At 38.9% G+C, this 15890-nt stretch overlaps 1 protein-coding gene across 1 annotated transcript in view; it reads right to left on the reverse strand.

Annotated features, from left to right (window-relative positions):
• Positions 1–15890, reverse strand: part of prex2 (phosphatidylinositol-3,4,5-trisphosphate-dependent Rac exchange factor 2) — a 99623-nt gene that overhangs the window by 60936 nt on the left and 22797 nt on the right. The window contains exons 5-12 of the mRNA XM_032551555.1: positions 14324–14425; positions 13428–13589; positions 9190–9323; positions 7845–7948; positions 5101–5250; positions 4665–4806; positions 1528–1628; positions 24–127 (exon numbers count right to left, since the gene is read on the reverse strand). Of these exons, the coding sequence (XP_032407446.1) occupies positions 24–127; positions 1528–1628; positions 4665–4806; positions 5101–5250; positions 7845–7948; positions 9190–9323; positions 13428–13589; positions 14324–14425 (999 nt within the window). The remainder of the gene's footprint in view (positions 1–23; positions 128–1527; positions 1629–4664; positions 4807–5100; positions 5251–7844; positions 7949–9189; positions 9324–13427; positions 13590–14323; positions 14426–15890) is intronic.

Raw genomic sequence — 15890 nt, forward strand, 5'->3', positions numbered from 1 at the left:
TCACTCTGCTGTAGGACCTTTACCTTGGCTATAACGTCATGCATGTCACTCCTGGGGTGGTAGGTGCCGTCGTCATATCGGAAGCGGTACAGCACAGGCTCGGGCTTGAACTGGTGCTTGTCTGTGACTGGAAAACAAAATCCAAATGGGAAAAGAACTGACAAAATGTCAGAGAGGAAACAAGTAAGAGAGTCAAACCCTTAGGTAGTGTTTATCTTTTTTTTTTTGTCTGACTTTAAACTCTAAACTATAACAGGTTTAAAAACACAGACAAGCCGAGCAAGGCCGCATAAAGGAACACGCTTCCCAGACTAGAAGACGACTCCAACCTCATGCAAAGCTGTCACAGATAACACAGCTGCTCAGAGAGGGCTGTGCTTCGCTCACTTTAGGTTGCTTTTATGTGGCCCCTCCAGCAGTAATAACACTTGGCTTCGTATAGTTGGCGGCGGCCGTGCAGGTTCCATTAAAGGCTTTTATGAAAAGATATTCTGAAACTCGGGGACGTCGTCTGCACAGATGGTCATTCCTCTCTGCAGAGAACGACTCTGAAACCCCATTTTATTTCTGAGTGGAAGCGAAATCGCACTACGAAGAGATTTAGTTACTCTTTGAAGGTGAAAGACACATTATGCACAATTTGCAAAGCAAAAAACAATTCAGGGTTCATGTACTTGCAAAAAGTTACAAGTGTTTATCTTAGGCATGGATGTCAAGCTAATTTTTTAATATTTTTAAGCCATTTTCTATATTCAGAGTGAAATGATCATAATACAGCTTGGAAATATTTGAAAAATAAGAATTGGTTGTAAAATTGAAATTTTTAGGAATTTTCACAACTCCACACAGTCAAAATTTGTTCAAACATAAATGTTCACATATATAAATACTTTATTTGACGTTTTTTCAAAACACCACATGCCATGAAGAGGTTTCTGACATATTTCTGGGTGGATAGTAAAGTAAACTGGTTTCCTGAAAAAGAATCTCATGAAAGAAAACTCCATGAATTTTCAAAATTGTTGAGGCTTATGCTTGATTGGCATCATTGTCCTGTTGGAACATCCAGTGGTCTATGTCCAGGGTCTCTAACTTTTACAATCCAGAGACACATTTGCTCTCCAACCTCATGCATTAAATGGACGTTATACTGTACATCAGCATGTAAACTTCTGACCAACTGTATGTGAAAGAAAATCCATATTAAATTCTAACTTGTGCATTAAATTTTGGGGTAAAAAGTTACCTGTTGTATGCTGATTAGACCTTGAAAACAAACAGTGAAAATGCATCATCAGTGGTCCCAGATTAACATGTCATTTATGTCAATGGTAATGTAAATAAGAAAATGAGCGTATATGTGTAACCAGTGGGAATCTTTCCTTATCGGAACATTGACTCAACAACACAAAGGAGCGGCAGTCTGTGTAAAACAAAAGGTCAATTGGACTTTGAGAGGTTATGTCTGAATCTCGAACTGCAGAGGATTCTGAAAGAGGACGAAAATGAAAGGAAGAAGAAACTGACCATGGTGGATGATGCCATTCTCCAGCAGAGCTTGACCCAAGTGAACCCCTTCCTCTGGGTTGCCCGTCTCACCAATTTCCATCAGCCAAGAAACAAACTCACTAGGGAAAACAAGCAACAAAACATAGACATAACTACACACTGATGCACTCAAAGACCAAAGAAAGATAATACACAAAAACCCAGTGGGAAAAAAAGGTGATGAAAGTGATCAGAGGAGAAAAAGCCTTTAGGATTGGAAACATCCCACTGGAATGGTTTATTTACCATCCAGGGTCAGAGTTGTCTAAAAAATAAACCACTGGATCTTACTTCTGGTGTTTTTCCTAGTTTGATTTCATTTATTTTAGGTCCACAGTGTAACACCACCGAACTTGAGAACGAGAAAACAAACCCACTGTGTAAACCAACAACCAGCATCTGATGCTTTGATGCTCCAAATTAGCTAAATGGGATAATTTTCCTTCATTTCATTTCTCAGAGAGTGAACAGACAAAAAGTAACTGAGCAGGCCGAACACGTAGAACTTCAAAATGCAACATTCTTCTGGATGCATATATCCACGTACTCCTTTTTCCCCACAAAAGGAAAACAAACACAGCCAGAAGCAGCACCACTGGAATTCTCTAGAGGCGACATCCAGACCACGACAGAACCAATCTGTATTCGATGTTCAGCCAAAGAGAGAATTTTGCAAAGTTCCTGGGGTGACAAAAGCCTGACCTGCCCAATTCTGACATCTTACACTGTTTAAACATTGATCATGGATCTTTTCTGTGACCAAAACTAACCACACTAGCCTATGAATACACTGTCAGGAAATAGTACTTGCCGCCTCTAAGAAATTATTCTATTTTGGCATTTTTGCTAGATTTACATGCTTCATATTGTCAACCAAATTTTAATAGCATACAAAAATGCATAACTTGAATAAAAATAAAATTCAGTTAATTGATTTCTGGCCTGTTTAAGATCCTGTCACTTCATCTTAATTGGATCCAAGTCCAGATTTTGACTAAGTCACTCCAAAATCTTATTTTTCATTTTTAGAATCATTCAAATTGTGAATGTGTTTTGAATTATATACTTCTGCTTCGTAATCTCATGGAGAACCTGATGGATAGATGTTCTCCTACAGGATTTACATAGAGAGCAGAGTTCAAAACTTGAATAATTAAAGAAAGCTGTTCAGTATCAAATCAGTGAAGATACCCACTATCATGCCTTCAGCTTCATGCAGTCACAAAAGAATGAATCTGAACATCTACTCTGAATGATAATTTTAGATTCCTGGTAAAGCGTCCAAATAAATTCCAACAAACTCTTCGACTTCATCATCAATACTTGTAATGAGAAGCTGACAATAGCAAGTCTCATGCATTAAAAAGAAAATTACACTTTTGTTTTCCTGCTTATTTCAAGCTTGAGATGCAATGAGCGGTATTGGACGGCAGTCACACATTTTCTTTTATGAATTACTCTCTTGCAGAGTGCGTACCACAAACAAGATTGTGCCATTTCAAGGGGAGAAGATGAAGACCCGCCTTCAGCTTTAAATAGAAAAGTCAAAAACCAAAAGAGAATGATGTGGTGGGAGAATAAAGGCAAGGAGTTTTTACAATGGAAGGAGTGGGCAGAGCTGAAGCCATAGGCAATGTGGTTCTCATCAGTAATATGTAATATTGTTTCTCATTCAACAATTACGTCCCCATATTAATGTCTCTGAAATCATCTGAGCTGTGAGAGGACAGATGGCTTAGAGATGTCTTTTTAAGCACAGCTGGTCATCCAGGTGTTTTATGATCCCACAGGGAGTTTCTCTGCGCTGCTTTCTCACAATTTGATCTCTTCAGCCTCCTGGAGATGACCGCGTTAGACTAGCTTTTGATCCTTTTTAATCCTTTCAGCTGACAGATTCATTCCTTTTCTAAACCACAAGGGTTTGAGTTGTTTGCAAAGACCCGAGGAGAAATCAGTACTGATTCTTCAAACCACTATGCCACATAACTTGGCCACAACTATGTCCAAATGCACTTTATTAGGTGTTTTGTTTCATCCTTCAGGCTTTTAAAAATGGGAGTGCTTTTCAGTCTGATTATAAGTCAAAATAAACTGCTAAAAAATTTTATTACATGGAAAGAGAAGAAAGTTATAGAAAATAAACACAGTGACAAACTGTTATCTGGTTTGGAGTTTTTCTAGCCTAGTAAAAACCAGCCCATTGTTCTACGCTTTGCTTTGTGCAGAGGGTCTGGACTCTCAGCTTTTAACTTGTACAAAGTGTTGGAAGGCATCTATAATTTAAAATAAAAAGAAAACAAAAAATATTTAAAGATAAAAAACAAAAGGCTAAACACTTTGGTTTAAAAGTTATGGTTCACTCTGAACATAACCTTATTAGTTTGAAAACAGTCAAATTCGGAACAAAACATTTAAATTGCAAATGACAATAGTATGCATCACTTGATTTTTAAACATTTTCTGTGTCAATTTCATTTCACATCTGATGCCTCAGATCGACTCTAGGGTTCCCTCCTTTCAGCATGGAACTTTAAAATATTAACAAACCAAACATTTTAAACCAAAATTGGAAAGAGTAACAATGTATAAGGGGAATAGTCAGCTGAACCACAAAAAGTACCTCCCTCTGATTTATGACTTTCATTTATTCACTAAATCAAACCCTGGCAAGCGTTGATTGTTATCCATACTAATAATCCCTAAATAAAATTCAAGAGCTAAAAGGGACTGGATTTGATTTTTCCATGACTGAGATAGCAGATATACACAATTTCCCAAAAACACATACCTTTTTAACCTTCCCAACTGCTGCTGTCTTTAGAAGTCCTTGCCAATTTAAAACTGAAAGCTGAGAAAAGGAAGCTGATCTGTATTACAAAAGTGTTCAGTATAATACCCCTCATACTGCAAAAGGCCTCCACTGATAAAAACACAAACATCGAACATAGCCAAGCATTATATTCTAGTCCATCTTCAGGAGTTGTTAAACAATCCAGTTGCCTTACAGTCACTGACTTCTCACTGATGCAACAAAAAGGAAACCACAAGATTGCTGTTTACATCTCTTGAGAGTTATTTCCAAACCTTACCATCAAGATTAGAAAAGTCAGCCTTACCTTCCCAGGAAGCACTTGGGAAAAGTGGTAAGCTTGCGTTTCCGGTCCTTAATGAGGTTCCCTCTGGTCATGAGGTGGTAGAGCTTCTCTCCTTTCTCTGAAACCATGACCCACGTGTCCTGCTCCATGCCCAGCCTCAGACCTGTGCGGAGGAGGAAGCCGTTGCAGGATGAAAGTCACAGAGATGTTTGCACACTGCTCCTGGGCTACTCATCAATTACCAACTGGATGAGGTTAATGCCCTCTAATTTTGCCAGGTAAGTAGCACCGTCTGCGTCAATAGTCTTTAAGCGGGTTAATGTCTTGCATTACGGGACATTTATCTAGTGCAAAAATTAAAAACGCGCTAATGGACTGAAAACATAAATTCCTGGAGTCAGATTAATGCTAATAACTCTATGTGACGCAAGGCTGGATAACTGAAGCAGCTTTTTACTTTTCCTCCGCTCCCTTTCTTTCATGATGGCCTCCAGCCACTCCTGTTTCTCCTCCGGGGTCTTGGCCATGCAGACGAACCACTTGTTCTTGGCCGTGTTGTGGATCTTCCAGCCGTTGTTAACGATATTCCCGCTGCTGTGGTAGTCAGCTGAGCAGCACAGAAGAGAGGACACTGTCAGAAACAATCTCAAGGATTAACTTCAGAAGTTTTACAAAGCCATCTAGTAGAAACAAACATTTTATTGGATTCATGTCTAAGGGGACAGGCATCAGTTTGTATTCACTTTGATTAGGATACTAAAAAGCATACTATGGGTACAAACAAAAAAATGAGACAAAAGAAATAAACTTGTTTAGAAGATTTTTAAAAACCAAATAAAATTATTACAGTCCCTTTCAAACATGCATGCATTTTGTAAATTATGGTTAAATAGCAACTGTAAAGTTATTGAAAAACTATTTTTTAGAACTCAAACACTATCCACATATTAATTTATTTTTAGTTTGGGACCTCAAATCTCTATTGACTGGCTTATTAATCATCACTCTTCTTCCTTAATGAAATTTAAAAAACACACAAATGAAGAAGGACTCATTTTTTTGTAATAATGTACTAACTTACAATAAGATCCCCTCCGAGCTGAAGGCTAATTAAGATTCACTAGTAAACTCTGAAATCATTTACACTGCTCAGAAAAACCCGAACACGTTTTATGTTTGTCTTTTTTGTCATCTTGAAATGTTCCAGATCATTAAACATTTTGTAATCAGACAAAGAAGCATTGTGATGAATAAATCACTTAAACAGGACCTGTCTGACAACTTGAAGTAGGCCATAAGACCTCAAGAAGCATCACATCCTTAAATCTAATAAAATTCATGAATAGATGAGTTACTGACATCTGTTAATCTAGAAATGGTTAGAAAGCCACTTCTGATGCTTTGGGACTCCAGCAAACCACAGTCAGTCATTATCTATTTGTGGAGAAAACATGGAACAGTGGTGAACCTTCCTAGGAGTGGCATCACCAAAATTACTTGAAGCATTGATGACTCATAAAGGAGGTCACAAAAGACCCAGAAAATCATCACAAGTACTGGAGTCTCCCATTGCCTCAGGTAAGGTCAGTGTTCATGATTCAACAATAAGAAAGGAAATGACATCCAACCCAAAAAACCAAGAAGAACACTGTGTAACATTTGTCCAAACATTTCTTGATGATCCTCAAGTCATTTGGAGATTCTTCACTTATGAGACGGAGAGTTTTGGAACTTTCATGCTCTGTTACACGTAAAGGGGAACGAATCGCCTTTGTAGCAAAACCTCTCAGAGATCCTGTAGCTATTATCCGCATTCCAGTTGATTTTTTTTTTAACGGTGTGGTCTTAATAAAAGAGTCTTAGCAAAACCTGGTATTTTAAAGTACAACCAGGCAGTGCCTTAAAACAACTGCATGCACAAGCTGCTTACTTTTTTATAACGTCAACATCAGTGTCAGACATAATGCTGCCACTACATTGTGTCAAGCAAAACACGGAAGGAAGAGACACAAAAACCTCTGAGCGCATCTTCCTCCTTCACAAAATGTAAACAAAAATTGAGTAGCGTTACATTTAACGTCTGTAGGATTTGTCTTTGGCAGGAAACCCCCCCCCAAAAAACACGTGTCATATTACCCTCTAGAGCTTGTGTTTGTTTTGGTTATATTTACCCTGAATGTCCTGCACAATGTCTGCTTCCTACTTTTGGAGCAGACTCTGGTTCACCTGCATCCACATATGCATTCGAACTGCAAATTCACTTCAACCAAACCAAGACCCAGGTTTTTAGGTGGACCAGAGTTTAAATTTTTGGTCCACATTAGAGTGTTATTGCACATTTACACCCTGATTTGGAAAATGAAAGTGTGAAGCAAACTGGACATGCTAGGCAAAAGAACTAGAGTTTGCTTACAGTGGATTAAACAGGGCTAGTGTGAATGCACTATAAGATGATCAACAACAAAAACTGAGTTGATACCTTGAAATTTAGTTGAATTAGATTTCTTTTTTATCTTTTGGGGAACAATTCAAATACCCTCTAGCTGAACTCTTTTTTTCACAAGTAACAAAAAGCACAATATAATAACCATCAATTTTAAACATAGCTAAAAGCAGATATAGTGTGGTGTTCTATGTATGAGATTCCTCGAGGGCGTTGGTTTTAAGCCCAGACAGCAAATTTTGGCCTGGGAAAAAGTCAAAGCACTTTCATTACCCAGGAATCCCAGCTAAAATACTCCTGTCACCCTGGATTTCAGAGATCTCCTGTCTGTGGTGCAGAACACCCGTGAGTTTCTGCTCTGCTGCCTGCTTCACATGTTTATTCTCATGCTCTCTCCAGAACCAAACCTATCAATCTCCCACCAGAAACATGAAAACCCGACTGTCCATCCAAGTCTGCTGGAAGAGAGAAGGTGAAATCTACAAATATAAATGATAATCAGCGGCTGCAAGAGGCCAAGAGTCACAAAGCGCAGGAGTTCATCCAGAACAAGCAGTAGCGCAGTCTCAAGGATATGTAAAAGTGCTGTTGGATAAATAACCTTTTAACCACTAGCAAAGTAATATTACACAGTTTAAGCCAATGACTAAATTGTTCACCTATTTGCACTAATTTGAAGCCTTATTTAAGCTTTGCAAGACGAGAAGAAATCAGAAAATATAATTGAAGTGGTGCTTTTTTTTTGTTGCAGGGATTACCTGTGCCATCGTCCACATTTTCCACCTCCATCACCTCAGTGTTGATTCTTCCTCTGAACTGGTAGCGTGGGCCTTCGCTGGATGCTTTGCTGTTTTTCAAACGCCTTCCAAACAGAAAAAAAGAACCACATGGTTAGACTTGAAAGGTCAAATATTTCTGTCCCTTTATAATGGCTACATAGCCTAACTTCTTTGTCTAAATACAACATCTCAACTACGATCAATGGCAACCTTGACCAAGATGCTTAAAGAAAATTAATCTTTCACTTTGGAATTTGAGTGACTTGCTTTGTGGAGAACTTGGGATCATAAAGTCTTTGTTTGGTAACTAGTCCTGAAAACTCAGTCAGTCATCAATGGGTCTGACAGCAATCCACAACATGTGGAGGGGTCAACACAGAAAATGTTCAGCAGACACAAAATAAACCTAAAGTCCTTTAGGAAGCCAGCCGGTGAGCAGAACAGATGAGACCAAAAGAAAGGATCCAGGATGCCCACAGCATCATAGATCCTCCTCTGTACTTAACATTGGCCATGAGATGCTTTCCCACATATTCACCGTCTTTTGTTATGCCAGTCCCACCTGAACTGTCCGCTGCTAAAATCTAAATTTTATTCTCATTAGTTTGCTTAAATAGCATATTTTCTTGTATTTTCCATTTTAAAGACTGACTTAAAGACATTAAATCTAGCAATCATGCAATAGTAAATACAAATCTTAAGACAAAACTGATCTGATTTTAAAAACTATAAATTGGTGAGTTTGTTTCACCACAAAATGAATGTACTCTACTTAAAGTTAGATTTTTCCTCTGGTTTTTATTCTACTTCAATAAAACTTGAACTCAGTTTTTTTTTCCAGTCTTAACCAGGGCACCTACTGCCAATAGGTTTGTGTGAGACTGCCTAAGTAAGCTAATAAATCAAATTTATTGAAAATTTTAAATTTTTAGAACACATTTGATTGTATTTTCCCCCTTTTCCTACACAATAAATGCATTTGCTGTTTGAATTCAATAAAAGAAAGAAAATGTTTATGTTGAATATAAGCAACAAATAATCAACGAAGCAGCACTGGCTGCAACAGTATCCACAAAAATATGCTGCTTCATATACTTTTGTATGTTTATTTTTATAAAAGTAAACGTTCATGATTCTACTTGTTCAAAACGTATCTCCACAGGAAGCAATATAAAGCCATTGCTTCTAGAAATATACACACAGATGGAAACTGCACTGTAAATGCAGTTTCCATTCAACTGGAAACTGCATTTAACTGTGTTAAAACTCACAGCAGTGTAAAAATGGACACGACACACTCGTGATAAAAGGACAGAAGATTCACCTGTTTTTTCTCTTGCAATAAACCAGAAGCTTGTCAAACAAGAAGAAAACCCTCTCTTGTATGTTTCCAGCTGAAATCTTTAGCAGGACGCCCTGCATCAGCATCTCTGTGCACGTATCCGTGATATTGGATCCCTGGAGGAGAGGGAAGCGGGGAGGCAATCACAAAAATGAGAAGGATTACATTAACACTTCAAATCAAATAGTACTTTCATAATTTATAATATACTCTTTTGTTTCAACATTTTGTGACGTTACTTCATTTCACTTTATTGAGTTGAAAGAGTGTTTTAGTCATCTCCACAACTTGATTCATCTGCTGTGTTCCTTCTTGATGCTGTTTGTTAATGTTCTCTAACCAACAGAACAGCTTTCACAGGACAGCTGGATTTATACTGAAGTTAACCTGCACACAGCTGGAGCCTCTTTACTGACCAGGTTTTAAAAAGAGTTGGTTGCACTGGATTTTATTTTAGGGTATACGAGTAAAGAGGGTTGAATGCAAATGAATGCCACACTTTTTTTTTTTGTAAAAGCATTTTCTTGCATATCCCTTTCTTTCATGCTATCACATAAAATCTCAAGTAGATTGTAGCTGCAACATAATACAGCGTAGGAAAAAAAATCAAATGGGGATGAATAGTTTATAGGAATCACTATGACAGAGAAAGTTTCAATATCTCTCATGTGCATACATAGCGCTGGTCAGATGGGGGTCTACATAGCCCAGCCTTTCCTGTTCCCTCTCTCAGGGGTCTGTGAAAACACTCCCTGCTTCCTTCGAGCAGATTGCTGTGGGACGTTAAACACGGGGTGGTTAATAGCCTAAAGAATAACATCCCGTTCAGCCAGGCTGCGCGCTGCGTTGTCGCGCCTGGTCACCACATTTCTTGGGCATCCTGCTGCCGAAATGATGAAGTGCGCTGTCTTTTCCCTTAAACTTTGTGCGCTCTGGGAATTTGTGCGCCCCTGTTTGATCAGCCTCTCTTGGAGCTAAAAATAGCCCCACATGCGCACAGAGCTAGAAAATGTGCTAAGCATTTCCTCCTACTGGAGACATGAGCAGGCCAAAACATTTTAGGCTTTTTCCTTCTTTCCTCGCCCTTTCTCCTCCTTTTTCCTTCTTATGAGCAGTTCTCACTTCCCCCCGCCCCCGTCTCTGCTCCTCTGTGTCTTTTATTCCTTCCTCCATGCTTTTTTTTTTTGTGCGTCTCTCACGGCTTTTGACCAGATGTTAAACTAATTTGTAGCAAGTGAATGTGTGCACACCAGACAGAAAACTTGTTTTGATCATTCAGAGCCAACAATGACATCAAACAATCTCAGACAATGAAAATAAATTTCCTTAAGCCAAGCCAAGTGTCACCCTTTAGCGTTTTTTGACACATTAAAAAGAAAGCTTGTTCTCTTCTAGACAACTTTCCTTTGTGACTAAGGTTAATTCAGCTTGAGTCAAAGTTCTTCTAAGCACCATAACCTAATTTTTAGCATAGTTTTAATGGAGGCAACCAACTACCAGACATAAAAAAGGCAACAACCATCAAGAGAAAGGATCAAGGTCTAGCAAATTGGAGGACAAAATTACTTTTGCTTTTTTACACCTTCAAAAAGATTTCAAACATTACTGTGATTTAGTTCAAGCTTTTATTTACGTACTTTGGGTGATTGTGTCTTACATCTACAGTAAACCACAAATTCATCTTGTTGGATAATCTAAACAAAACATGAGACCAACAAAAAAGGTCACTGCTAGAGAATTTGATCGTTCAAGTGCTGCATCTAAGCATGTTGAATAAAAGGAAAAGTGGAAGGAAAAAGTAGGATTGAAATAGGTACGATGACGGCATCCTTGAAAGAATTGTGAAGCAAAGCCCATTCATGAGTTCAGGGAAGGTTTACAAGGAGTGAGCAGCAAGTGGAGTCAGTGATTCAAAAGAGACCATCACCCGTTGCTGTGAATGAGGTGACTCTGCGAGGGAAAACCAAGAGACTTTTAGGTCAAACCAATCTGCATTATGTAATATTAACGTGTTAACATTTTCAGATTAGTCACATGCGTTAACACATTAATGCTGACAACCCTAGTATTTTTATAGAGCAAAACAACTGCACACAGGAGTGTTTTAAAGGAAACAACAGGAATCCTTGGGCTTGAATCAATTAATCAAGGCCAAGGATGAGAGAATCTTTCCAAAGAAAAACCCCAAAACAGAAACACTGCAGATTATCTAACGAAACAACAGAACAGAACACTAGGTGAAAGCCAAATGGAAACTACAACACCGAGGTCTAAAATTGCAACATTACCATGTCCTAACTTTGACAAAACACAGACACTTCTAGCGCTGACCAACCAGCAATCACAGTCCTGCCAAGCGCTGGCAGTCATCACAGTTGTGACCACAGCGGGCCATCGCCCTGTCTCTCCCACGCGATGTCCGCGAACCTGCTAGGAGGCCCCTGAGGCAGGCCAACAGTGGAGCAGGTCAGCACTAATGAGCAATCATTCTGGACAGGGGAAACGGGAACGGAAAAATTTTCACAATCACCTCTCCTCTCATCCCTTCCGTCATTCCTCAAACACCCACACAGGAAAAACAAAATGCAAACCATCACTCATTCCTCATTTTTTCTCTTCTTCTTCTCATCCTTTCCTCTCTAGTTTGTAGTTCCCCTTCTTTCAGGGGACCTGCAATTTGGTGAGCCTGGGGTGCAGCCGTCCAGACGGTCCAGGTCCAGAATGAGCTAATGTTTGTAATTAATAAAAGTGCAAGGGAGAAACCGCAGAGAAGCAGCAGCCAGGAGTACAAATGTCACCCCACCCAACTCTGAGCCCAGCACTGACGGCACTATTCTTAGACTTAGTGCTTCCTTAACCTGGTATATTTGTGTATGTACTGGATTTTTATTGTGTGATTATTTCTATTTAGATTTGAAATGGAAACCACAGTTATAAACAAGATGCTTAGCCTTTTTTTGGCCAGTGAAGATGATCGACTCAAGATGAATAACTCCACATCTGTTTATGCTTCTGCAGCAGATTTTACACTGAAACACAACAATATGTTCTGCTAAAACTAAAAACAACACATCCAAAAACCTACACATCTCAGAACAATCATTGCTCCATTTCTCCATCATCTCCATTAAAAACCCCAAATTCAATACAACAGGTCAATTGCATCTTATTACTTTTTTTCCAATACTACTACTTCTTCCATAAGCCATTGTTGGACCTTGTTAACTAATTTTATGATAGATCAACACAAAGTAGTTCACCTTTGTGAAGTGAAATGAAAGTGATGCATGTTTTTAAAACTCATCAGAAAAATCTTAAGAGTGCGCTGTGTTTTCACATTGAGACCCCTTTACTCCGGTGCCTACATATACAATCCAGGGCAAACGACTCCCTGCAAAAGTAATCCAATTGCTAAACAATAAACTTCTTGTGTTTAATGTGATCTCCGTAAATATAGACAGCTGAAAGACTGAGAAATTGTAGTGGCATCATGCTGTGGGGAGGATAATCCAGCTGCCTTGCCTGAGATAAATGGCAAGGCAAGTTTTCCTATAAAACACCAATCATAACACAAGTTAATCCAAAAGTTACAAGACATCAAATGAAAGAAAAAAATAACCATATACTGAATTGCTTAAAAATATTTAATTATAAAAAAACAGATACTAAAGCCATAAAGAAATGTTTCAAACTGTTAATTATTGTTAGACACTGTGACAGACTTGAGACTGAGTGGAGGTTCACCTTCCAGTAGGACAGTGACCCATACTGCAAGGGCTGCAACAGAATGACTTGGATCAAATCATATTCATGTGTTAGACTGGTCCAATTAAAGTATGTTTTTCTGATGCAAAACATAAGAAGTTTATGTTTTGCATCAGAATCTGTTGCAAAACATAAACTTCAATCAAAGATTCTAACTTTACCCAATCTGAGCTCAAGTTACTTCGCATAAAAGAATAGTGAGTTTCTAGTTGTTCCACTTCACAATCCTGCACTTCAATCCTTGACTTGTGTTGGTTAATAAGATACAATCTCAGTAAAATGTATTGAAGTTTGTTGGACCTGAATACTGAGTAGAATGCAAGGCACTATGGGTGGCTGAGAAGCAGACGCAACTTGAAGATTTAGAATAAAAGCCCTTGGTCAAGTTAAAGTAGACTAAAATGAAACTGACACAAACAGGCAATAACAAATGTAAGTTCTTGATGGAGACCCACCTCCCATCCCTCGATATGGGACTGCCATTCTTCTAAAATCTCTAACTTCTCCATCTGCCTCTTGGCTTCATTGATGCTGGAGCACACAGCCTTCATCACCTGGAGGGACTCCTGCACCTGCGAGTGATCGTTGTGCTTCCTCGGGGTCCTCTTCAGCAGCTCCTTTGAAGTTAAAAATAGCGCATGTACACAGAGAAAAATAATCACACCCTGCTTTGCTTTCAGGAGGCATAAATCAGCTGCTTAATCTCATGGTTTAGATGAGGCGTGCAAAACCTGTAAGAAAACTGCTTTACATTTTCTTCTCCACTTCACTTTTCCCCCTCCGGTAGCTTTTCAGATCTGTGCCACCGCCTGCCGCAGCCTACCAATAGTGATGGGAACCTCATAGTCTAAACAGTGCTTCAGCATGTCAGCTACCACAGGGCAGATTTACACTCTTCTGGATATCTTTGCAGCCACTGATGGCTATCTGTGTCACTTTAAGGAGGAGGGGAGGCCCCCAGCAGCTGGAAACCTTCAACTGGCTGAGCATCAGATTACCCCCCTCCTTATTATTATAGCATCCTTGTGCACATGCTAGTGGCTGTTTAGGGAATGCTGGGTGAATTAATAGATCTCAACAAGATGAATGACATGGGACTGCTCAGATCACCTAGTCAGACACACAGTCTTTGAAAACGCATTGGATTTCACTCACGTTTCATACAGAAAAAGTAAAACGTCTGAGCTAAGAAGCGGGTGAGCAGGTGTGAATGAGTCCAGTCGATGTGTCTGGATGAACAGCTGGCAAGGAGCAATGGTGATAGGTCTTGTAATATTGCGGCGGTGTGGCTAAGCCTTTGAACTAAAGCAAAGACCCCTCAGTGTCTGCAGAAAATGAGGGCTGTACTCACTTTGAGCAGCAGCGGGTACTTGCAGATCCTCTGAATGGGAGCTACCAAGTAGCCTTCAAGTGGGACCTCAGTGTTTTTCCTGCCTCCCAGCAACATGCAGTTCTGCAGCAGAGAAGAGGGATGGCAGGTTAATCATTAGCCGGATCTGTGAGGTTTTAATGGTCGAAGCCTCTAATCACTGAAACATTTTTTCCATCACATGCAAGCCATTGATTTAAGAGTAATGATTAATTATGGGAGTTATTTTTGATAAGATTAATAAGTTGATACCTTCAGCACTACATTTATGTCCAAAGAATAAATGTGGAAATAGATTAATGCTTAAATTTAGCAGGAGGGAATATGTAACGGCAGCAGCTTAACAGCTAGGGGACATGGTAAGTTTATATAGTTTTGACGGTTTAATCTGGAATATGAATTTGATGTATTTGTTTTACAAAAGCACCTTGAGATTATATTTATAGTGAATTTTTGGAAGAATAACTATTAAACTGTACTAAACTGCACTAAAATGTTTGGAAGTCATTTAATAAAGACACTTCTGTGTGATCATTACTGTAAAGCTGCCATGAACACAGTGGCTTCTTTCACATACGGGTGAGCCCCTCCTCATGCACACAAAACACCCTTACTCTCTCAAAATGTTTCTATTATGTAACTTATCTGAAACAATAACTAAACAAATAAATAGATGGACGAACAGATGGATTAATCGCTCAGATCAGCTGTGTTCATAAAGCAAAGGAAGCACTGAAAATGTACTTTTTTCTGCATGTTTTTACAAGCAAAATTTCACAAATCTTACTTTGTTTTTAAGAAGCAGTGTGGAGTTATTCAGATAAGGTCTGAGCAGCCTAAATATGTAACAATTTTCACAAATACATTCATAACTCCTTTAAAAAAATAAATAAATAAAAATCACTGTGCACATCACAGGAGGGGTGCGCGTCCCCACTGCCTTCACATGCAAATAAGCTTTTCATGGGTGTGTCATGGTGTCTCCTTGGAACATGCTACCCCATCCATTTTATCCAAATCCAAAACTGCCACTGCAGGGAGGCGATTGTTAAGCACAAATAAATGCCCGCTCTCCATTACTCTTGCTAATAAATTCAACAGACCTTGTCTGTGGCTAGCATGCGAGCACGTTCTCTGCCCTGATCATATGAGATTTTTATGACACTCAAGCACCAAACCTCAAAGACAAATATAGTTTTGAGTGGTTGTTTCTGCAACTGCAGTGAGATTAAAATCCAAGTCCCCACCTATGTCGTTTCTACCATCAAATGAATATGAAGATTGGTTTGTGTTACCGAGATATTTTACTCAGCGTTTGTCAAACAGCTTAGAAGAAACAGTAGATAACTAAATAGAAGAGGTTTCCAAATTTGCAGAAAAATAGCAAATTTTTGCTTAGGCTTTGATATGACAATCAAATCAAATAAGGCTGACTTAATTATAATCTACATTTTCATTTTCCATGACTATTCACTATGTCTAATGCAATTTATCATTTAGAGTACTGTCCAAAATATCTGAGCATTTTCTAAGTTAATGTGCCATCAAA

Source organism: Xiphophorus hellerii, chromosome 21, assembly GCF_003331165.1.
Source record: "Xiphophorus hellerii strain 12219 chromosome 21, Xiphophorus_hellerii-4.1, whole genome shotgun sequence".
In the NCBI taxonomy this organism is placed as follows: Eukaryota; Metazoa; Chordata; class Actinopteri; order Cyprinodontiformes; family Poeciliidae; genus Xiphophorus; species Xiphophorus hellerii.